The sequence below is a fragment of the Pleurodeles waltl genome, chromosome 11 (assembly GCF_031143425.1).
Source record: "Pleurodeles waltl isolate 20211129_DDA chromosome 11, aPleWal1.hap1.20221129, whole genome shotgun sequence".
Classification (NCBI taxonomy): Eukaryota; Metazoa; Chordata; class Amphibia; order Caudata; family Salamandridae; genus Pleurodeles; species Pleurodeles waltl.
Genome location: NC_090450.1, coordinates 881,771,231 through 881,796,752, shown reverse-complemented (window position 1 = coordinate 881,796,752; position 25,522 = coordinate 881,771,231). Strand labels below are relative to the sequence as shown.

Sequence of the window (25,522 nt, the reverse complement as noted above, 5' to 3'; positions counted from 1 at the left end):
GGGTGTGGCATATTCTATTAAATACGGCACATCCCTGTGTTTTGAAAATTACAGAGCGTAGAGCTGCCAAATCTGGAGCTGCGTTGTATTCTGTCATTTTCTTTTAAATCTGGGCCTTTACGTTTCATGGGTCATTTAATTCATGACCCATGGAGAGTTTACCATGTTTTTTAAAGCACTCCAAGATGTAACTGTATGCTGTTCAGCTGGAAGCCCCCTTGTGGTTAGTTCTCTGACTGATGTTTGTTGTGTGAAAAATGTCCAAAACAAAAGACTCAAAGATGTTTAACGGTTTTTTATGCTTTATTAAAAATAATTTGAGACAATCACTATTATTAAAAATAATCCGTGCCCTAAAGTAACTATAACTTGCACCCTTGCCATGCACTGCTAAATACCTCACATATTAAATAACTTATGACATGTACTATGGCATCATTGATAACATCATTGCAACAACTGAAATGACACCATTGATGACAACATTGTTCACGGGAGGGGCAAGACTTATAGGCCCTCATTCTGACCTTGGCGGGCGGCGGAGGCCGCCCGCCAAAGTCCCGCCGTCAGGTTACCGTTCCGCGGTCGAAAGACCGCGGCGGTAATTCTGACTTTCCCGCTGGGCTGGCGGGCGGTCGCCTTCAGACCGCCAGCCAGCCCAGCGGGAAAGAGGCTTCCACGATGAAGCCGGCTCGGAATCGAGCCGGCGGAGTGGAAGCTGTGCGACGGGTGCAGTTGCACCCATCGCGTATTTCACTGTCTGCGCAGCAGACAGTGAAATACATGTAGGGGCCCTCTTACGGGGGCCCCTGCAATGCCCATGCCAGTGGCATGGGCACTGCAGGGGCCCCCAGGGGCCCCGCGACCCCCCCTACCGCCATCCGGATCTCGGCGGTCCGACCGCCGGGATCTGGATGGCGGTAGGGGGGGTCGGAATCCCCGCGGCGGTGCAGCAAGCTGCGCCGCCGCGGAGGATTCAATGGGGCCGCGGTACACTGGCGGGACCCCGCCAGTGGTGCCGGTCCGACCGCGGCTTTACCGCCGCGGTCGGAATCCCCATTGGAGCACCGCCGGCCTGTCGGCGGTGCTCCCGCGGTCCTCCGCCCTGGCGGTCAAAGACCGCCAGGGTCAGAATGACCCCCATAGTTACTTTTGGGTGCAAGGTAATTACTTGCGATAACTATAACAGGTGAATTTCAGTGGTTTTATTACTTTAAAATAGAATTTTTAAATTACGTTTTTGCCTAACTATAATGTCACTTTAACCTGTGTTTTTTTAATTCAATATATATAAATGTATAGTGGTTTTACTAACCTTACATATACTTGCCACTCGTGGTAAAGGTATGAGTGTTAAAGGTATCTGCTTGGGAAAGGCATACGTTGTAATGTCATACATTTTGAAGTATACAAAGGGTGTTTGGTTTTGTTCCAATTTAAAGAATTTGTAAACTATGACATTCCTTGACTTTCATCTAAATGCCCATGGCAGTTAGGTTCTCGGTTAATTTGGAAAATGATAACCAAGCCGATTTCAGTTGGAAAAGTCATAACATACCTAAAATGCAACTTATCAGACCACTGTGAAGAAATCAGACTGTTGTTGAACTACACAAAAATACTTACAAAACATAAGACTGAGAAGAGCATGAGGGGCAGTGCCGACAGTATGAGTAGCCAGCGCCATCCCAGAGAAGGCATCACAAAGACAGCAAGAAGGACTTCGAACACTGTCCCAATGGCCCAAAAAATCTGGAGACAAAAAATACAAGAAAGTCACTGGATCCTCCTCAGACAACAGAAAGAATATACCAAGCAATGGACTTTCTTAGTAGTACCTTATCCTGTGTCAGTGAAGTAAGGCAGTATGAGAAAGGAGGGGGGCAGTTATAACTTGCAATAAAAAGATTTTGCATACCACGGCCATCATATTTGTGCATTGTTAGGAAAAATTATATTAGACGTGTTTATTACATCAGGCGAGGAACCCTGAGCTAAAGCTAAATATACAAAAAAATAATTTAAAGTCAAACTGGGAAGTCCTGTATATATGTTGCAGCACAGCACTGATCTCCAAAGTGCACAAACGTTAAGGCAAACTTAGATTCTCGTTGTGCAGTGTCCACTTCAATGGATAAATGGGCACAAGAAGACAATAAAGTATACCACCCCAGCTTCCAGGGTAGCCTCCGTCTTAGAGGCTCCCTGGCTGGAGAATATGGTTCGAGGTGACATGGGTCAAGTGATAACCCTAAGCATTATACAATTCAAAGACATGCATATTTTGGTTCTCACAAGAAGGCCTTCACCTGTACCATTAAAAACAATCCCAGCAGAGCACGACTCTTTCAGTCTGTCAGAGATAACCAGCACAGCAGCAGCTCCAATCCTCCCCTGCCAAAATACTGCCAATCCTGGAGCTATCCAGAGCTTGCCATGCGCCAATCTGGACTCCATGGGCCTCCTTTACGAGGCCCTTACGCCACCAGAGTGTCACTATTAGTGATGCTCCCGTGGCGCTCTGCCCTGTCCCATATCTACAAAGTGGTGTTAAGCCACTTGTCATGGCTTAATGAGGCCTTGTAAATATAAGCCACCCGACGCAGGTTTCTGCGGCAAAGGGACATGCATTGGGTGTTGCTGTGGGCATACCCAAACAACACCCATTGCTTTTTGACACTGCCCCAGATTTACGAAAAATAGTAAACCTGAGGCAGCACCAAAAACTAAAGTCGCCGCAGGGGTGGCATTAGAGTTGCACAATGAGGAGAAATATTTTGTATTTCTTGTCGTTTTTTGCTCCTTCTATGTGCGCTGCTCTCTGCAGCACACATTCAGTGGCTTTCTGCAGCACACGTAGAAGGAGCAAATCTCCATTAATGAGTGTTTATGTGCAGGAAGGTGTCCCTTTCTGCACATAAACATTCACCCCCACAACACAGCCATCTTTGGCCCATGGCGCAAGGTTGGCTGCGTCAGCGCTAGGCAGCTGATTTAGTGCCGGCGCAGGGGAAAACACAGGGATGCGCCATATTCTTGTAAATATGGCGCATTCCTGTATTTTGGAAATGACGCAGCTCGGCGCAGCAATATTGTTTGCGGCACCCCGCTGCACCATTTTCTACTAATTGAGGCCCTGTGTATGGTGAGAATTATAGGCAAGAAATGCATCAGGCCCTGAATGGTTGTTCCCGTTTGCTTAATGAAAGAATCTGCTTCTGCTCTCTAATTTTCCCAGCGCCTTTTTCTTACATCATCATTTTCCATTGCTAGTATCCTTCAACTCCAACCTCTATACACTCTTTCCTTTAGTCCCTTTTGCTTCCTCGGACTTCTTAGACCCCCTTTCCTTGCAACACCTTAGAGGGCACAGATAGGCATCCTTGAGAACGTTCTGTGAGGAGCCACAACCAGTGACTTATACACTCAATCTGCATGTATGGGGCAATTACCAGCTGCTCCATTTCCATTCTTATTGCAGCCATACTTTGTAGTTGCCCTGCTTCAGAGCTTCAACATCTTGTGCGTGTGCAAGTGCGGCCCTCTCAGTTTGAACAAAAACATGCCCCTGGTGCTTCCCGTACAGAATGGCAGCAATTTCAGGACTGTTCCAATTTGTCCCTTAGCTTCGCTGCCTATGAAATCACTTGTACTATACTTTGTCAATCAATTGCTGCACCTGCAACACGAACACATCTGCTCTTTTCAATTTCCCAGCACAATATTCTCATTAATCTATTTTTAGATCAAGACATGAAAAAGAAAATGAACACAATCATTTAAAATAATTTAAGAAAAAGAGGAATGTATTCTCAGGAGAACTGAACCCCTAAATCACATCAACCCCAATAATATTATGGCAGGAAAGGCACCAAAACACCATCCTCCCGCTGGCAGTAATTTGGCTTCTTCGACCATACTCATGAACTTTTAGCAAGTGTCTGGCATGCCTCCTTGCCTGAGGTGTCAAGGCAGCCTAAGCTCGTTCCACAGAGCTCAGTCCCTTCTACATCTATAGCACCTTCACTTTGCAGGCAATCATACAGTGAACTGATACCAACTCCTAGAGTGGGCTAGTCTGGTAAGATGACTTGCAGACTGAAGAGTGAGTGCCAATCCAATACTATCAAATTTCAGAGGTAAGTGTCTTCTAACCCCTCTTCTAGCCAGAACATTCTAAGACGCTCTCCGCCTGACGAGGCCTTGAAGGAGGATAGACATGAAAGAGACTCAGAGGACAAGTGAAGAAGTTCATCTGGGCTCCGAATGGTCCACCACTTATCTGCAAGTGCGCCTGTTGCACCAACCTCCGGCACTGGCCTTGAAAGGATCTGTATCCTCACTAAAATTGTGCATGATTAATTTATTTCTTTAGCGGTTTTATATAGCACAAACCAGACTTAACTATATTTCAAAGCGCCTTACATGGTTTAAATAAATCAATGGTTACATGGCATTGGCATGGCATCCTTGAAACAGTGTTTGCAGTAGGCTAGTGCCTAGAAATGATGCACTCACCTCAGTAGGGCGAGAAGGAAATAACGGTATCGTATTTACAGCAGCACAATAATGCACTAGTAAAGGTTCATTATGAAATGCTGAGAGGTGCGGTCCAATAGGGGGGAAATAGTGTTGAAATAAACAGGACTTTAACTCCTTTTCTGAGGCTTCAAAGAGATCAGAATTTTGATTGAGGGTGGTAATGAGTTTCAGACCTGAGGTTTGCTTCTTGACACTGTTTTTCCTTTCTAGTTTTTTTCAATTCTGACATTTCAATTAGTAGAACATCTGAACTTCAGTGTATGCTGACCACTAGCTATGTCTAGCTTGTGGAGCAGAGAGGTATGGAAAGCTTGATAGGTGATGCATGCTAAACTACTCCTTGCTTCAAATGGTATCCACTTTGGTAGGGTCGGCAGTGGGGTTACGTGGATATATTTCCTTACCCCTGAAATGAGAGTGACTGCTGCATAGCACATTGCCTTGTGAGCTGCTGCTTAGGTTTTGTCAATACCACATAGCAGGGAGTTGTTGTATTCCAGTCTGGAAAAGTATGGGTGACTGGGTCACTTGTTTGAAGTCTTCTTCTGGGATGAGGTGTTTAATGCCAGTAGTTCCAATTGGTACTGCATTATTTTAGCTAACACATTTATGTAGGATTGAAGATTGATGTTTTTAGCCAGAAGAAGGCCCAGAGATTTTCTGAAATTTCTAGGTCATGTTCTAGTAAGTAGCAATTGCATGATTCTGGAGCTGAAGGAGGAGTCATTGTTAGATCAATGTTAACTTCAACTGTAACAGCAACAACAGGGCACCAGCCTTTTCATAGTCAAGTTTACCAGACGTGCCTAATCATGGCATTAGAAGAGTACATTAAGGCGGTCATTCTTACCTCGGCGGTAAAAGGCGCTTACTGCCGGTCAGAAAACCGCCATAACACCGCCGCGGCCGCGATAAACCGCCACGGTCATTCTGACCCACAACTTGCAAACCTCCAAAAACCCGACATCCACAAAAGTCCGCCATACCAAAGGTCAGCGAAAAGATGGCGATGACCAAACCTCCACCGTCACGCCAACAGAAATACGCCCACACTATCACGACACACGAATCCACGCGGCGGTCTTTCAAACGCGGTGTTCCATTGGCGGTACACACCGCCGCGGTCAAAATACACACACACTTAGAAAACTCAGCCACATTGGTCATTTTGAAACACACACACCTGATACACATACTGACAACACTCCCACACACCCAATACAATATAAAACACACACCCACATCACCCACAAACCCCTACGACCCGAAATTATTGACGAAGGCTAGAGACAGAGCACAGAATAGACAAACCCACAACACAGAGGCACACAACACCATCACCCACACAGAATCCACGCACCAAACACCACACACCACTACACGCACCACACTCATCACCACAAACGCCACCCCACACCTCATCCACACCACCCCATGGCACCCCAAAGACACCCCAGGTTCAGTGACGCAGAACTCAGGGTAATGGTGGACGAAATAGTCCGTGTAGAGCCCCAGCTCTTCGGGGCACAGGTGCAGCATACCACAATTGCCAGGAAGATGGAGCTATGGCAAAGGATAGTGGACAGGGTCAACGCGGTGGGACAGCATCCATGCAATCGGGATGACATAAGGAAGCGCTGGAACGACCTACGGGGGAAGGTGCGTTCCATGGTATCAAGGCACAACATTGCGGTGCAGAAGACTGGCGGCGGACCCCCACCTACTCCCCCAGAATTCACAGCATGGGAGGAGGAAGTCTTGCACATCCTGCATCCTGAGGGCCTCGCAGGAGTAGGCGGAGGAATGGACTCTGGTAAGTCAAATCTTAACTACTTCATTCCCCCCACCCCACCTGCATGCCAAATCATACCCCCACCCTCACCCCCACCCCCATCACACCAACTCCTTGCAAATGGCTCACCATCACAACCCACCCATCCCAACACCTAGCCCTACATGCGACCACAAAGCATGGACACCCATCACCAAAGCATGCCCACTGCACACACACATCACCCCCACAAGCCACCCTCACAAAAGCCCCCACAAGGGAATGCCTGCACTTGGGTACACGGACACCCACCCATCACACGAAATGCCACACACAGAAGCAATAACCATACCTTCATACTCCTGCAGGACCCGAACGCCACCACACCGCCACGGAGGGTACAGAGATGTCCATCCCACCCCCAGAAGAGGCCCCCAGCGATGACAGCAGCTCTGTCTCCCTGGACCCAGATGACCAGCCCGGCCCATCGGGGACCTCTGGACAGTCGGTTCCCCACAGACAGCCACAGGCTACACCAGACCCAACCCCCTCTGGGAACACCAGCACAGCTCCCACCCAGCGGGCCCATGCCTCTGTCTCCAGGACACGTCAATCAGCGGTGTGTCCACCACTACAGGGCACCCAGGTTGACCCACCACCCCAACAACAACAGGGACCTGGGGGCAGTGGTAGTGGTCACACCGGCCAGGGGACAGAGGCCCAGGAACACAGGGGAACTGGGAGGGCTGCTGTGCGACAGGGGGGGGGACAGGCCAAGGGAACCCACTCTCCAAGAGGCCCTCTCCTCCATCATGGGAGCTTACCACCACTCCCAGGAGACGATGGCAACAGTACTGGCCAGGTTCCAGGAGATCCAGGCACTGCAGGAGGAACGGTACATGGGGTTCAGAGAGGAACTGAGGAACATCGGTTCCGCAATGGGGACCATCGTCGTGGCCCTTAACCAGATAGTCACCACATTGCGGGACCATGTGGCACCCCAAAGGGCCCCTGTCACTGGCCCAGGCCAGGAACAGCCTACCACCTCCGCCGGCGCTAGTGGACAGGAGGCCCCCACACAACAACAGGCCACCAGAACCCCACCTCCTGCAGAAGAAGAACCACCCCACAAGCGGAACCTGAGATCTCACAAGAAGACAGAGTAGGATTGCAAGACCCCCGCCAGCATAAGATACCCCCTGATGTCATCCCACTGTCCCACATTGTCACCCTGTCCAACCTTTGACTGCCCCTGCTCCATCCTTCCACAGGCATATGGACAATGCACCTGTGCATCTGAGAACTGGACTCTGCCATGGACATTACTCCACCCCCACTCATCACCGTTTTACAATCATGTACCTATATGTAGCACTTAAAATAAATCACTTATTGCACTTAAAATAACAGGAGTCTGCTTGTATTCTTAACAAATGTAATACACATAACAGTGCAATAATGTCCAGTTACTTTGTGATGACAACATACCAAGATCAATAAGCTTTAGTCCATGGGCAAACAAAGCAGAAGTCACGCAGTGGGTCATACAGCTCTGAAAAGGGAAGGGAAAGTCACAAATCAGTGAACAGGAACTGGGGGGAAATACAGACAGTAGAGACGCATGAGGCCTTAAGTAAATGTAATATGGCGTGGGTGATTCTTACCTGTGTGCTACTGAAAATATTGTTGTATGACTGTATCCCTGTTGTCCGTGTCGTCCCTGTCGTCTTCCTCCTCTTCACTCTCCACAGGCTCCACAGCTGCTACAACACCACCATCTGGACCATCCTCCTGCAGAAAAGGCACCTGGCGTCGCAAAGCAAGATTGTGAAGCATACAGCAGGCCACGATGATATGGCACACCTTCTTTGGTGAGTACATTAGGGATCCCCCTGTCATATGCAGGCACCTAAACCTGGCCTTCAGGACCCCGAAGGTCCTTTCTATGATCCTCCTAGTTCGCCCATGGGCCTCATTGTACCGTTCCTCTGCCCTGGTCCGGGGATTCCTCACTGGGGTCAGTAGCCACGACAGGTTGGGGTAACCAGAGTCACCAATTAGCCACACACGGTGTCTCTGTAGCTGTTCCATCACATAAGGGATGCTGCTATTTCGCATGACATACGCGTCATGAACTGACCCAGGGAACTTGGCATTTACATGGGAGATGTACTGGTCAGCCAAACAGACCACCTGGACATTCATCGAATGATAACTTTTTCTGTTTCTGTACACCTGCTCACTTTCTTTGGGGGGAACCAAGGCCACATGGGTCCCATCAATGGCACCAATGATGTTGGGGATATGTCCAAGGGCATAGAAATCACCCTTCACTGTAGCCAATTCGCCCACCTCAGGGAAAATAATGTAGCTCCACATGTATTTCATCAGGGCAGACAACACTCTGGACAAAACCTTTGAAAACATAGGCTGAGACATCCCAGATGACATGGCCACTGTTGTCTGAAAAGACCCACTTGCCAAAAAATGGAGTACTGACAGAACCTGCACCAGAGGGGGAATCCCTGTGGGTTGGCGGATGGGGGACATCAGGTCTGGCTCCAGCTGGGCACATAGTTCATGTATAGTTGCTCTGTCAAGCCGGTATGTAAGTATGATATGTCGTTCTTCCATTGACGACAGGTCCACCAGCGGTCGGTACACGGGAGGATTCATCCTTCTCCTCGCAAGTCCCAGCGGACGGTGCCTAGGAAGGACAACATGGAGCACAGAGTCAAGCAACCCACAGGTATGTTCACACAGCTTGCACAGTACACGAATCGCTATGCATGGAAAGGCTTGTATGAGTGGCAATGCAAGGCCTAGGCCTGTGTGACGCAGTAAAAATTATGCCATGTGGGCCCTTGAAATGGCGGCTGCCTGACCTGTGAAGTGTGACAGTGGGATGTGAGGTCAATGCGCTGGCGTGGCACACCGTGGCGGTAGGCGGTCAAAGACCGCTGTGCTAAGCCGCATTGGTTAACATTGAACCCTATGGGTTTCAGTAGCCAATGACGATGTGCGCCGGCGGTCGCGGTACGCACCGCGGCGGTACGCACCGCCGCGGTCATGACCGCCATTTTCTATCTGATTAATCACTCGAGACCTGATCATCCACAGGAGAGGACCTATACTGCAAGTGCTGCTGTGACCTCGGTCTGGAAGATACAATGGCTGCTGCGACTGGGGAAAGGGCCCCTGCCTTCACTTCTGAAGAATTGGAGAAACTTGTTGATGGGGTCCTCCCCCAGTATGCGCTACTCTACGGTCCTCCAGACCAACAGGTAAGTACACAGGGTGCACGTTGAATGGGCTATGCCTGTGTTGAGTGGGGTGTATGTAAGATGGTGGGGAGCGAATGAGGAGTGCAACGCACGAAAGATGAGAGCATGTGCCACATGGCAAGGTTGGGGAGGGGGGGGCCACTCACATTGACCAGGCAGAAAAGTAATGAGATTCCCTTTACCACCCTGTACATGTCACATAGGTCAGCGCCCATCAGAAAATCGACATTTGGCGTGCCATCGCCAAGGACGTCCGGGCCCTGGGGGTCCACAACAGACGGGGCACCCACTGCCGAAAGAGGTGGGAGGACATCCGCCGCGGGACCAGAAAGACCGCCGAGTCTCTGCTGGGGATGGCCTCCCAACGTAGGAGGGGTGCCAGCTGCCAATTGACCCCCTGATGTCCCGGATCCTGGCGGTGGCCTACCCCGATTTGGATGGGCGCGTGAGGACATCACAGCAGACACAAGGGGGTGAGTATCAGCACATTCTGCTATCTTTGCGCGCAGTGAAGGTGTCTGGGTGGGGGAGGAGGGCTGTGGCTATCTCTAGGCCAGGGCGCATTCTGTAGGCTAGGCCCCTCCGTTAGGCATGGCCCTGTGCCCCCACCCCCCACCTCTGTAGGGTGCCAAGTACAGCTATCCATGGTCCGGCCTCACCCATGTGTGCATTTGTCGTCCATCGACCTGTAGGCCTAGTCACAATAACTGAGAAGTGTACCCCGATTGCGCAGCCTAGTGCAGGGGGCTTCTGTGTCTGTCCTCTCCGCCAACGGTGTTGCCAATGCATGCACTCAACCTGTCTTCATTTCTCCCCCCCCCATTTTCTTTGTCTTCCTGTTCATGTGTGCATTAGCATCATCAGGCGGAGGAGAAGTGGCATCGGCGCACGAGGGAGCTGCATCTCACATGGCCCCCGAGGGCCATGCAACAGACTCCGAGTACACCAGTGAGACGGAGGGCGAGTGGAGCTCCACAACGGGGACCCGTGGAGACGTCAGCGACACCGACACGTCCTCGGAAGGGAGCTCCCTTGCGGTGGCGGCAGCATCCGTGCCCACCGCCACAACAGGTACAGCCGCCACCCAGCGCACCAGCGCCGCCCTCCCAGCAGCCCCTCAGCCTTCGCTCCGTGCCCGCTCGCCCAGGAAGGCGGGCATCTCCTTCGCCCCAGGCTCCTCAGGCCCTGCCCCAGTTACCCCTGCTGCCCTCAGTGAGGAGGTCATTGACCTCCTCAGGACGCTCATTGTTGGGCAGTCTACCCTTTTGAATGCCATCCAGGGTGTAGAAAGGGAGGTGCATCGGAGCAATGCATACCTGGAGGGCATTCATTCGGGTCAGGCTGCCCATCAGCGATCGTTCAACACTCTGGCCTCAGCACTGACGGCAGCCATTGTCCCTGTCTCCAGCCTCCCTCTTCAAACTCCCTCCACCCAGTCCCAGTCTCCTGTTCCTCTGCCTATCCCATCCACACCATCAGACCAGCCTGCACACACCTCTACACCCAAGGGCAGCTCATCCAGACATAAGCACCACAGATCCCACAAGCATTCACCCAAGCAACATCCAGATGCAGACATGCCAACAGTCACTACCACCTCTGTGTCCCTCACCTCCTCATCTCCCTCCTCCCTCCCTGTGACGTCTCCACTCACACCTGCATGCACACCACCATCAGCCAGTACTTCCATCACCAGCACACCCTCCATTACAGTCCGCACACGTGCAGTCACCACCCCTACTGCCATTTACACGTCCCCTGTGTCCTCTCCCAGTGTGTCTGTCACCCCCTCTTCCAAACCACACAAACGCAGGCAGCCACCCACCCAACAGCCATCCACCTCACCACAGCCTCCGTCACAAGCACCTGCACCCAAAGACAGAACACTTGACTCTCCTACAACCACATCCTCTTCCTCCACTCCCATACCCACTACACCTACCCGTCCCTGTCCTTCCAAAGTGCTTTTCCTTTCCAACTTTGACCTCATTCCAACCACTGACCCACCCCCTCCATCTGGTAAGAGTAAAAAAAGCACCTCAGCCACCACCAGCCCTGCATCTACTATGACCATAGTGCAGGGCTATTGGAGTCCACCAGCTCCTAGGGCAGGAACATCGGCCAGCAGCAAGGGGACAGCCAGCCCACCCCCTGGGAAGAGGACAAGAAAAACTAAGGGCCGGCGCGACAAGCCTGAGACGGCTGCCACCAAGGACAGTAGCCTTGCCCCGTCACCTGCCACATCATCAAAGGGAGGCAAGGGCCACAGGGCTTCAGCGAAGGAGGGCAAGGGCAGCAGGGCGGAGAAGTCAGGCAGCAGGCGAGCTGCCCAGGAGGGCCCCACCAGCCCCATTCCGGTTGTGACGGACGACACCCAAGGGCCCAGGACTCCATCACAGGAGGGCCCCGCGACCACAACGTCGGATGGCAAGTGAGCGGGAAGTCTTGGCCAGGTCTGGCTCCCTAGAAACACAGGACAAGCACCGCTGAACAGGGCCCGCCGTGAGAAGCACCGCTGAACAGGGCCCCGCCGTGACAAGAACCGCTGAACAGGGCCCCGCCGTGACAAGAACCGCTGAACAGGGGCCCGCCGTGACAAGCACCGCTCCGCTGGGCCCTTCCTGTCAAGCACCGCTCCGCTGGGCACCACCGTCTCAAGCACCGCTACGCTGGGCCCTTCCTGTCAAGCACCACTCCGCTGGGCCCTTCCTGTCAAGCACCGCTCTGCTGGGCCCTTCCTGTCAAGCACCGCTCTGCTGGGCCCTTCCTGTCAAGCACCGCTCCGCTGGGCACCGCCGTCCCAAGCACCGCTCCGCTGGGCCCTTCCTGTCAAGCACCGCTCCGCTGGGCCCTTCCTGTCAAGCACCGCTCCGCTGGCCACCGCCGTCTCAAGCACCGCTGGCCCATTGACAGTGCTGGTTCTGTGTCGAGCAGGGCTTCACGAAGCACTCTGGGCACCATGGCTCCTCCATTAACAGTGGAGTCCCCAGGATGGCACAGTGGGCAAACCACCCAGTGTAGAGACTTGTGAGACTGTGGCTTTGCACTCCCCAGGATGGCACAGTGGGCATGGAGGCCCCTCGTGGATCTGGCGTCGTGGACTCATGTGGCTGAGGTGCCCCCCCTTCCCTTCCCCCTGAGGTGCCTGTAGTTTTATCATCTGATGCCCCAGCAGTGTTCTCTCCAATGGTATCTGGTCTCGTGTGTGGGCTTTGCCCCTGTGTTTGTGCACATTGGCCCACGGACTATGGAACTTTGACAGAATGGGCAGGACTTATTGCCTATGTATATATTTTTAACTATGTTCATTCCTTATTTAGTATCTTTCATTTTGCATATTTCCCATGACTTCAATGGAGCTTTATTATACATATATTTTAAAGATCATTTTATTTGTGTCTTTGCATTATCCCTGTGGGTTTGGGGGGTGTCACTCTGACTTGTTGCTCTGCATTGGTGTGTAGGTATTTGGAGTGGGGGGGTGGGTGTATGGCGTATGTGTGTGCCCGTTAGCTTTCCTCCGCCTCCCTCCCCTGTGTCGTAGGGGCAGTACTCACCGTTGTCGTCTGCGCCGGCGTTCGTACTCGTGGTAGATGAGCAGGTAGATAATAGCTGGTAGGATGTTTAATTCGAGTTCCATGCTGTCCTCCGTCCTCGTGGAGTGTGTATAGGTGAGCGTTTTCCCGTTCGTAGTCTGTTTCCGCCGTGTTTTTATCGGCGGGGCTCCCGCCCCGGAAAAGGTGGCGGATTGGTGAGTTGTGATAGGGTGGGCGGTACATTGTCTGCCGCCTGCCTGTTGGCGGTGACAGCCGCGCTGTTTGTCTGTCCCGCCGTGGCGGTCGGAGTGTTAAGGTGGCGGTCTGTGTTGGCGGTTCCCTCCAGGGTCAGAATTCCATTTTTTTGACCGCCTGCCTGTTGGTGGGTTGGCCGCCGCTTTATCACCGACCGCCAGGGTTGGAATGACCCCCTAAGTGTATTATGAAATCAGAGTGCCTTCCTGACTCATTATGGCAATACCTACCTTACCACAGTGATTTTATTCCAGTAGCCCCATATCCTCTCCTGTGGAATCAGTTAAAACCTGGGGGTTCTCATTAAGAACTCACTTAATTTCAACAAGCAGTTCAATTGGGTCTCCAGCACCTGTTTCTTCTTTATCAGAACCTTAAGAAACATCTTTCTGTTTGTCCAAGCAGAACTCTGCAAATCAGTGACAACTGTACTTATTACTTCACTATTGGATCACTGCAATGTGTTATACCTCTACATCACCAACTCCTCTTTGAACAAATTGTAGATGGTGCAAAACGCAGCATCATGTCTTATAATGAATACCCCAAAATATATTTCTGTCAAGGAGGGCCTTCGAAACCTCGAATGGCTACCAGTCAGGAAACAGGTGATCTTTAAGACACTCAGCACAGTTTTTATGGCCTTCCGGGGTTCTCTGGCTATCAGGTCATCCTCTAGGTGGTACATGCGTAGCAGACATCTAAGATCAGCAACCAGCAGAAAGGTGGTTGTCCCGAGGATTTGAAAGGCCAGGTGGGGTGGTCGTTCCTTTTCTGTCACCGCTGCCACATTATGAATCACCCTCTATACTTACAATGCAGAAATCAATTCGTTTTCTTCTTTCAGAAATTAACTTAAAACTTGACTGTTCTCGTCTTGCATCGGCAGCTAGTTTTCAGGGTAGGCTCCTGCTCCTGCTCCTACAAGACCTTATAAGTAAGCCATTCTTTTGCATCCCCTTCTGACTTTCCACAGCCCATGGTGTTTCTTCAAGGTCCTTCAGGCAGTAGTATCTCATGTCTGTTGAAGGGGTCAGATATATTAACAATATCATGCACCAGTGCTAGAAATATCTAAAAGAAGAGTTTGATTTACCTCATGAACATTGCGAAATCTGGCTTCATCCCACCTCAGGTCAAAGATATTCTGCATTTTCATGGATGACACCAGCATCTACACAAGCTTTCCAAAAAGAAGATGCGCATAAGAAATGCAGAGCTGACCACAGCACTAAATTCACAAATCTTGTCAGTAAGCAATGTTTGGGATTTGTAAGCTCTCCAGCCAAGCTTTCCTTCTAGTCTCAACTTAATATGAGGCTTTTTAGAGACTGAAGAACTTTGACCGTCACACGGACATGAGTTTTGCACAAATTATTCTCCTCTACTAACATCCAAATGAAGCTGTATTAAATGTTGGCCAACTTGGAAGCTGGGAATGGAGATGGTCATCTTTTGCCTTAGGAAACATCATCAATTCTGACACAAGCAGATCAGGCTGCTGTGTTACATAGCTATTTTAGCCACATTTTAGACACATTATTTTAGCAAACTAGGCCTGCTGTTGTGCACTTCAGCCCAGTTACATTTTATTCAGCATTGCTTTGTTTTTCTAGCAATAGCCATATTTGCAGTGTTGTTTTATTTATCTCTATCTAATTGTTCCTTCGCCTAGGAAAGCATTACGTTCTCAGTAGGACATTAATTTCACTTTGTGCTTTCTTTAAGGCTGCAGTCAGATAGGGTTGCCAGCAAAAGTGGTACGCTGTGACTCCAACATTCACAGAAACATACACATCTTTTCGTGGGGACATTTTCTCAGAACATCAGCTGTTTTATTATAAAACACTCCTGTGTCCGATACACATAAGAGGGAGATTCCAGTCAGATAACCACGACCACATGCTGATTGCCTCGCTACAGCTGCTTGCTTAGACTGCCGAACCCCTAGCCTACATGGGACGGTGTCTCTGTAGACTAAAGGCTTCCTTGCTCAGGTATGAGGGATGATGTCTTCCCAGGAGGGAAACCTGAAGGGCAGATTAGGGTTTATTATGCTGTGCTCTAACATAGCTTAGGTAGGTGAACTATATATCACTCGTAGTGACAGTATGGTGGGACTGTTTTTGTGTTTCACTCTCCTTGTCACACTTTTGCTATTATTGTGTTTTATCATCGTGGTTATTGCAATACATGCCATTAAATCCAAGATGCAGTTACGTCAATAAATCCTTATTGAACTATATTCTGCCTATGCAAGACTAACGTAACTGAGAGAGAGGGGTGAGATCTGAATCACCACTATTCCCCTGAGGATCCTTTCTTGTCATGCGCCCGGTTGCCACAATCATCCTTGTTTTTGGACAGAGATGAGGCGCTGCTAGTTTGCCGGAAAACCCAGATTAGGCCAGAAGGCATCACAGGGTGTGGAACTGTACTTAGTACCGACAATCCACGCAACCTACCGCCCAAATCCAGTAGCCTCATTAGGATAACGAGAACCTACGCGACAACTGTGCCAACTTAAAAGGTACAATCATAGGGGTGAAAAGGTCCCCAGTAAGGCACCACTTTTATACTGAAAACTGCTAGCTGAAGACTTGCCATAAAGTGTTAAGATAATGCTTTACCTACACGGGTCTCATTGTCGAGATCCCTGCAGGCCGAGACACCGCACCTGCTGATAGAGGCACTGTGCTGTGCAGCATAAGCTTGTTTGACTCCATTTTCTTGCCACATCCGAATGCTGTGTCAGGTGCCACTAGCAAAGGGCATTCTGGGGGGCATAACTGAGTCTCTGAATCTCTGTAACACAGTGGATTCACACTGCTTTCGGTTTCTTTCCTTGCCCTTTTCTGTTTAAATTTTAAAAAACTTTATTTGGTGCATCCCTGTAATGTTCCACGTACCAGGGGAGCATTGATGTTTCTTGTTCTGTTTTCCACTATAGTCCAGCCCTGATTTTCATCATTGGTCTTTAAGCCCATTTTTGTCTTTCCTTCTACCTGTAGGCAACATGGCAGAAATTACTTCCTGTATCCTTGTGGATGTTATTCCTTTTTTAGAGATATTTAAGGAGATCTAGATAGGGCCCAGTGCATCACAAGTGTTAAAACTTGCATGAGTTGCTCGCTCATGATTCCACTTTGGATTGCTTGCAACTCTTTCCCTGCTCTTTATCTAATCTGTGCCTACTATCTCCAGTAAATTGTTGCGCAGTCATGTTCTTTGCCTGTCACTTTGGATTGTTTTTTCTGCTACTCATTTTATTTTCTTCCAAGGAGTATTGATTTGAGTGCCAATACCAAGTGTACAGTTTAAATGTGAATCTGGTTTTGCCACTGGTGGCAATAGGCCATTATCTGTGTTCCAAGAGATCCATCAAGCTGTTGCTAAGAAGATCTGTCTATAACGTAAATGTAAAGGGGTTGACCACAAAAAAGGCTTGCTGCGGCATTCATCTCTGAATAAACATTGTCTTAACAATCCTTTCAAAGTCATAGTAGAACTGCTAAAGGACATATGGTCCCAATGCCTACAGAAAACATTGTTTGTTGTTGCTCATTAGATTTCAGGCCTCTAGCATTCCATAACAGACTCACACATTAGATTTCATGACTACCACAACTGGGTACTGGGCGCCCTGGCTTTTTCAGGAAATCTAGGCCCTCAGAGGCATTTAGAATCAGATAATTTTGCTTCATAACTAAGCAATTGAGCATGGTCAACAGTTCACATATTAACCCTTCAGTCTAATCAGCAGATTATTTTTTTTCTGTTGGAGTAGGTCTTCTCAAAGGGTCATGCCTTTCTGCTCTTTGCCCTCCTCCTCAGGATGCTTTTTAACAACAGGAGACTGTATGGCTATCAATTACACCTGGCAGCCTAATCAGTCATATACTTTCCTGGAGCTCTTGATAGAATTCCCATCCCTTGTGCCAATATAGCCAGAAGCCATCCCTACAAGCTGTTTCTTAAAAGATAGCTATGTCTGAGCGCCTGGCTGGTTTTGGGTTTTCACTGCCTTTAGTGAGGTTCTTTAGAATCTATTAACAAGTCCTAAGCACATGAAAACAAACATGCCTCTAGTCCAGCTGGTCTGGCTGATGCCAGGATCCGAATCAGAATCCAATTAAATGTATAGAAGCACCCTATCCAGGTTTTTTTTAGACTTTTACTCTCTGGTTTAATCATACTGTGATATCGATGTATATTGCTCAGCTGAAATCTGCAAGAATATTCTTCATAACTCACTTTCCATCTGAAAAGTCTCCCCTAGCATCCTTTGCAATTTAAGGAGTTATCGCAAGGAACAAGAGACGTCTTACCTCATCCCTCATCCCAACATCAAGCTCTGGTCTTTGCACTGTCAATAATTGCAAGATTATGAGGAGAGAATGAGGTGTGTATAGCTGACCTCAGGTGGTAAGCTGCATGTCTATTTTGGTAAAACTCATTTTTTGTGTCATCCCCAGCTCTGGGTCATTGGGATCTACGGTCATGCCGGAAACAGGCATTGATGTTTTTGGCTGGTATACATTCAGCCTGTGGAGCAATGACCTCTATTGTGTGTGGTGGTTGCATGAGCTTAAAGGGCATTCTCAAAGAAGCGAATTGCTCCACACTTCAGTGCATTCTATTTCAAGCAAATAAAGAACATGGTAAGGTGAGTGATAAAAGAGCATTCCATATGAAATGATGCATGCCTCTTGCTGTGCCATAAAATAGGGTGTTTTATTATGACATCCAGAGAATAATAAGTCACTTACCTCTTTCCGGTGGATACTCTATCAAACCACAGATTACTGCCTTTAAAATATCCACATGCGCCAGACTCAATCCTGGAGGTTTTTTCAGCATAGCCCCAGCACGCCAAAAGATGGCATCATGAGGCTCTGCAATGACTCTGCTCCATCCCCAAAGTGTCAACATATAAGGGCACCATCCAGGTGCTCTGACTCCAGTTTCTTTCTGAACACCATCTGCACACTTAAACGCAGAGTCTGGGGCCTTTTAAATGGAAAATAGTCCATTCCACAGAACAGGGATGTGGGAATGCAGGGAGTCCACCAGAAAGAGCACTATCGAAGGTAAGTAACTTGTTTTACTGATGCATACTTCTAACTGCATGTTCCTCACCTTTTGAATAGATACCAAAACAGTACCTCCAAAGGAAATAAAGACTCAGACCAAAATGTCCTGCAGGAGCGAATGGCCAAAATGCCCCTTCCCATCAGACCTCAATATCATGGCAGTAGTGTTTCATGCATGTGCACACTCATGCCCACTTTCCAGCCTGACAGATATCTAGGACCGGCACTCTGCATGCTAAAGCAGTGGTAGCAGCATTGGCCCAGGCAGAATGGGCCTTCAACCCTTCTGGAGTCTTCTTCTTTGCCACCTGACAGCAGATTTTAATACAGGGCACTATCTATCTGGACAAAGTTGGCTTCTGCACTGCTTTCCCTTTCTTTGACCAAGAGAACCCCACAAAAGCTGATCTTCAACCTGATGGACTTTGGAATGATTGATACTGAGCACACCTTTTTTGGGGGCCAGTTGGTGTAGAATGTCTTCCTCTTTCGAGGGTGAGAAGGGGCAAAAAACATCTGATGGATTGACTGACGAGAAAAGAGGTCACAAGCTTCAGGAGAAAAGCTACTCTGATCCTCAGCACCAGCTTGTCTACAGAGGTGGTATAAGATGGGGGAACTGATAGCTTAGAGTTTATTCATGTGACAAACTGATGTGACTGCGATTAGGAAACCCGTCTTCAGGGTCAGCATAGGTAGAGGACAGTTGTGTATTCAAAGGGAGCACACATTAGAAACGTAAGGACAAAGGTAAGGTCCCACTGGGGCACCACAAAAGGTCTTGGATGTAACATGTGGACCAAACTTTTGAAAAAATGCATCACAGCATGCAATTTGAAAAAAGATGGTTGGTCTGGCAAACACAGAAATGCAAGCAAGTAACCTTTAACAGTGCCCATTGCAAGGGCCTACTGGACTAAAAATACACATCCGACAATTTTGCTTGTAATGGGTCCTCATTACAGGCACTACACAAACCCATACATTTGTCCCAGCTTCCTGCATAAATGGATTTCATGGAAGGATGCCTGGTCACCACTATGACATCCACTACTTCTAGAGGTACACCAAATGCGGTCAACTGATGCAGTTCAATATTCATGCATGGAAGTGTAGATTGTGCCATCCCCGCTGCAAAACACTGCTCCTGTGACAAAAGATCCTCCTGAAGCAGCAGTCTGATTGGAGGAAATATACTCATGCTCAAACATTCAGGATACCACACGCTCCCTGCTCAGTCCAAAGCTACTAGGATTACTTGGGTTGGTTGTTCCCGATTTTCTTCAAAACTCGGGGCAGGAGAAGTAGCAGCTGGAAGGTATACAGGGGTCTTGAGCTGCACTATAAGTAGAATGCATTGTCAAAAGACAGCCTTTTTAGAAACTCAAATTGCAAATATGTTGACATAGAGAATTCTCTGCAGTGGCCAAGAGATCGAGCCATGGCTCTCCACATTGGTAGAAGACGTTGTGCGTATTTAAAGATCCTGACAGGTTGTTTATGATCAATGAGTTGCCCTGATGATTAAGCCAAGCCAGGAAGTACAAAGTCTCTTGGCACAGAGTCCAGCACCCCACTCCATCCTGCTAACTACAATACCACCTCAAACAACCTTTTATTGAAAATGGATGGACCACAACTCCAACAGATTAATGTGGAGATGGGTCTCTGCTGCAGAACAGAGTCCTCTGATATCCAACACTCCCAGATGACCTCCCTAACAAAGTAGTTGTGGTTCTATTTCCACTGTCAGCTCTGGGTGAGGTAGGGAGAGTGGTTTGCCACTGGTTCAAGTGGAATCGAGCAGCAACCACTGCAGCCCTTTTGCAGTCTCCTCTGAAGCCCCGACAGAAACCTCAGGTCCCAGAAACCTCAGGTCCCACTGCAGAAGCCTCAGAGCCATCCTCACTGACACCCACGACTGAAGCTCAAAAACCAGAATCACAGCCATAGCGTTCTGGACTCCTTATTTCGGTGGAAGTCTAAAAAAATGCACCATTATCCAAGACAGCTCAGATGAAAGGGAGCGTCTGTGAAGGAATCCGGTATGACTTTGGCACAATGACCATGAAACCCAAAGATGGAAGAAGGTTTACTGTATTCCGGAGTTGGCCTACAACTGATTGAGGCGGGCCTGCCTTTAACAGCCAGGCATCAAGGTAGGGGAAGACTGGTACTCCTTACCTCTGAAGATACACTGCGACAACCATAATCACTTTTGTGCACACCAGAGGGCCAATGGTTGGGCTAAATAGGAGCTTGGTACACTAAAAACTGTTTGTGGTCCTCCTTGAACCACAGGTAGTGTCCATGGGCTTGCTCGATCGAAGCATGAAAATAGACATCCTGCAAGTCCAACACCACTACTTAGTCTCCTGGATCCCGTGCAGAGAGAACATGGGCTAGTGTGAGCATTTTGAAATTGTGCTGCTCCAGGAAGAAGTTGAGGGGTCAAGATCTAAAATCGGGTGAAGGTCTCTGCCCTTCATTGACATTATGAAATAGCAGGAGAAACACTGAGTTACAAAGCCCGGACCATCTCTATTGTTCCTTTCTCCGAAAGAGCCTGGCCTTCCTGCAATAACATGGATAAATGGTACTCCGAAAGCCACTCTGATGTATGTGGAATAGACAGCATGACAAATTGTAATGGTAGAACTATTTACAGGACTCAGCTGTCGGATGTTATTGCTTGCCACTCATAGAGAATATGAGTGATCCTGCCTCCTACATGGAGGTTGTGTGCCGCTAAAAGGAAACTAAAGCAGCTTGGAAGCTGCTGCCAGAGAGCTGGAGATTGGAAGCTTGTTGTCCCTGCTAGCCTGTGCATTGCCTGCTAGATCCTCTCCTGTGATCTCAAAAGGGCTGAGCTACTTGACGTTGGGATGGTTGGCTTTGACACTGCCAGAAGGAGAAGCCCCTAGTAATACCTCGAATGGGGGAAAAATGGTGTAGATACAATCCTGAAGGTGTAGAGTAGCCAGGGGATCATACCAATCTATCATGTCCAGTGCTGACTGGATGACATACTTGGCGGCATCCTGGCCATTCTGATTGGTCTATCCTAAACTAGGCCGGAACTCTGCTGGGACTGCTGACAAAAGTTCAGCCATGGGGTCCCATAATTCATGGAGTGCCATCCCAGCAAACAGCTGATGTTGACGGACCAAAAAGCAAGGCCGACAGAGGAAAAGATTTTCTTCCCAAACGCCTTCCACCATCCACTTTGACTCCCTATCTGGCTAGGTCATTGGGAAGTAATTAGGGTTGACTCTGCTAGTGGAAGTTGGTACCACAGACTTTCTATGGTAGAATGATGCATAAGAAAAGTAGGGTCACCAGACCAGGAGACGGCCTATGATGATGTACTATTTGCCGGTGGACTTGAACAAGGTTGTGCCTTAGTTCCAAAGAAGGTATCAGGAAGAGCTTCATTAGATGGTAGCAGAGGTTCCAAAGTAGGGGAAGAGTGTCTGGGTTGCAGAAAGTCTGTGAGGACTTGGTAAGTGCAAATCTAGGACTTGGGATGCCCTTCTAATTACCATAGCAAAGGATGCAGATTTTTCCATAGAAGGACCGAGAGTGAACACCAGCCCAGAGTCAGGGGTGGTTTCCAGTCCACTGGCCTCTTGTAGGTCCATAAAGAAAGTGTCATCATCATATTGTGGGGAAATACCATAATTGTACTCATTATCAAAGGCAGGTTGGCTCTGATCAGAATCCGACCAAAAGAGTTATTGAAGTACTGGAGGGCAGCCTTATGGCATAGGCATTGTCTTGTGTGAGTTCGAAGGTATTTGGTCCGGACGCGTAGGAACTGAACCAGAGGGTTTTTTTTTTTAAAGTCAGGACGGATTTGGATCAGAGCTGGACAGAACTATGGGCTCAACATCTTTCTTTGGCTTCAACAGCATTGATGCTGGCGTCGATACAGGAAGAACCAGTGTGAATAATGACACTGGATGCGGAATCAGCTCTGGAAATCATAGCTGAACCTGAAGCAGGTTCAGAAGATACAGTTGGCGCCAAAGGTGGACCTACTGGCACCTCTAGCTGGAGGCCTCTGCCGAATCCACAGTGCCTGAAGGCACACAAGAGGGCACTGTAAGATGCCAAAGATGCAATGCCAGGCTTACTTAAATGCCTACATTTATTGTGCCATCACTGACAGACCTGGAAAGTCAGGGTGCATTAGAATCAGTTGAGGAGACAAATCCTCAGCAGGGGACCAGAAGCGAAACTGCAGAGCATCTTGGCATCCTCATGACTTCTTAGAAGCGGAGTGGAGAGGCTGGTACGAGGCTCATTTGGACTTCTTGTGTTTCTTCTTCAGTTTGGACTTAGCTGAAGACTTGGGTGCAACTCTCACAGTACCAGTCCCAAGTGCAGGAGTGGGTTGCTGTCCTTGACTTCAAGCTGGAGCAGCCTTTATGTGATTTCCAGCAATGTATAGCTTGATTTTGCGGTCCCAGATCGCCTTTGGAATCATCAGGGCACATTCCTTGCTGTAGATGGAGTCATGGTCCACCCTAAATAACAGAGGCACACCGCAGTCATGCATATTTGTTTCCAACAATCCCTACAAGGTTTAAATCCTGTGGTTCAGGATGTGATATTTTCCTTGCACACTGGAAACAGTTTTTGCAAAGAAGGAAAAAGCTGTCAAGATTCAAGAAAAAGAGGATCTAGATCTGGATACAAATATGAAGGCACTGAAAGAAAGGAACTGACTTCAGCATGCTTGGGTCACGTTTTTATTCGGCTTCCAGGATGGAGTGGAGGCACTATGGAGCCGCACAACACTGCCTATTGGCACATAGTGGCTGCGCTGAAAAATCTCCCAGATCCAGTGTGATGTCTGGGGACATTCTAAAGGTGAGGAATCTTTGGTTAGAAGTATCCACCAGGAAACCTCAATTTTGTTGAGGACAACGAGGCATATATTATAAACCACTTTACTCCCAGGGTAGCTGGTGGATCCCAGACAACTGATTTGCAACATTCAAGAGGTATCCTTCCCTTTCTTATTCTTGCAAGACATTGTCCTAAATGCGCAATTGTTCTGCTATTGCTATTTGTAAGAAATGGGTCTTTGGTTGGCAGTCAGGTTACCCCCTGTCCAAGCAAGGACCCTCACTCTAGTCAGGGTAAAGGAGAATCACCTTCAGTTAACCCCCGCTCACCCCCTTGGTAGCTTGGCACAAGCAGGCAGGCTTAACTTTAGAGTCTAGGTGTAAAGTATTTGTACCAACACACACATTAACTCAGTGAAAACACTACAAAATGATAAAATATTTATCTAAACAAAACAAGACCAAAACAACAAAAATCCACCATACACAAGTCAAGTTATGAATTAAAAAGCAAGAAAGAGTCTTAAATCCTTGAGAAAACAGTAAAAACACTGTTAGCGTTGAAAAGTACCTCAGTGGCGGCAAAATAACATGCACAGGCGAGTGTGCATCAGAAAAGGCTAGCGATGTGTTGATTTCTCACCCGCAAGACAGAACATGTGTAATTTCTCCTCCTCCAGTCGCATTGGCGTGCATCGTTTCTTCCCTCTGCAGGAGAGCGATGCGTTGTTTTTCCATGCCCAGTGATGCTGCATAGAAAATCCGGGCGCATAGTATCAGAAAAACTGTGCTGTGTGGGTTGCAATGTTATTGGCCTCCGTCAGCGGGTGTTGCACGTCGTTTCTCCAGCTGCGTGCGTCGATCTTCCAACCGCGATGCAGGTGGAGCATCGATTTCACAGCCGCGTCTCAGAAGGTGGGTCGAAATGTTACCCGCATGGCGGTCTGTGCGTGGATATTCAATCTTTGTCTGCCAGCTTCACCTTCCAAGGCCCCAGGAACTGGATAGGGCACCACTTGGCAGGGCAGGAGTCTCAGCAGAGAGTCCAGGTGCTGGCAGGAGATGTCTTTGATGGCCCTGAGACTTCAACAACAGGAGGCAAGCTCAGGACAAGCCCCTGGAAATTTCTTCACTAGCAGGAATGCACAACAAAGTCCAGTCTTTGTCCCCTTGCACAGGCAGAAGCAGCAACTGCAGGATAGCTCCACAAAGCACAGTTACAGGCAGGGAGGCACTTCTTCTCAGCTTTTCAGCTCTTCTCCAGGCAGGGGTGTCTCTTGATGTCCAGAAGTGATCTAATTTTCAGGGGTTTGGGTGCCCTTACACCCAGTTCTCCCTTTGAAGTAGGCCTACTTCAAAGGAAAGTCTCTCTTGTTTGTGAAATCCTGCCTTGGTCAGGCCCCAGACACACACCTGGGGGTTGGAGACTGCATTGTGTGAGGACAGGTACAGCTCTTTCAGTGAAGTTCACTGATAATTATTTTTGTCATCGCATTTATAATGCTAAGGTTGATTTTACTACAGCAAGGTATCGAAGATAGGTCCAAGAAGGCTCTGAGTGTCATGTTTACAGGAGTTCCAAAAATGGGTGTGCAGTTCATCTAGGGAGAAATCGTATAATATTCAGGTATTATCTGCCTTGGATCCAGGTGCCCTGGATCTATGATGGACACCTCACACTAGAGAAAATGAACATTTTGAACAAGAGCAAGTTCTCATCTCATCATTCAATACTTATTACATTTCAAAAAGAACCACAGGTGGACCACTAATATATATCCGTAGACAAAGCAAATGTATTTAAAATATTCCTGCATCTTACCTCTATTAATAGGATGCATTTTGCTCTTGCTTTCATTGGAAGGAATTCAGCATATAAAGTCACCCTGGATAGAAAGGATAGTATCAAAAGTGTAAGGATAGTGCTCTAATATATTTCACAAATATATTCCATAGTGTAATTTGCTTTATTCTTTTGTATTTCTATTTGCCCTTTAAATGTACCCTATGCATAACAGACCTTGAAAGTAAGGCATCTAATTCAGTGTGATTAGCAACAAGATATTTCCAGCCAATGGAAATGTCAAAGTAGTACCCAGCTCTGTCTAGGGGTCAGAGATGTGTAAAGGTTTTACCCTAAAGCATGTCTAGAACACAATAAAATACATTGCTAAAGCTGGTTTTAAGT

General features: G+C 48.4%; 1 protein-coding gene across 1 annotated transcript in view; it reads right to left on the bottom strand.

The window, feature by feature from the left end:
- SVOP (SV2 related protein) overlaps positions 1-25,522 on the bottom strand; it is a 305,181-nt gene that overhangs the window by 89,009 nt on the left and 190,650 nt on the right. Inside the window, exons 7-8 of the mRNA XM_069214772.1 lie at positions 25,157-25,220; positions 1,627-1,752 (exon numbers count right to left, since the gene is read on the bottom strand). Coding sequence (XP_069070873.1) covers positions 1,627-1,752; positions 25,157-25,220 — 190 coding nt within the window. The remainder of the gene's footprint in view (positions 1-1,626; positions 1,753-25,156; positions 25,221-25,522) is intronic.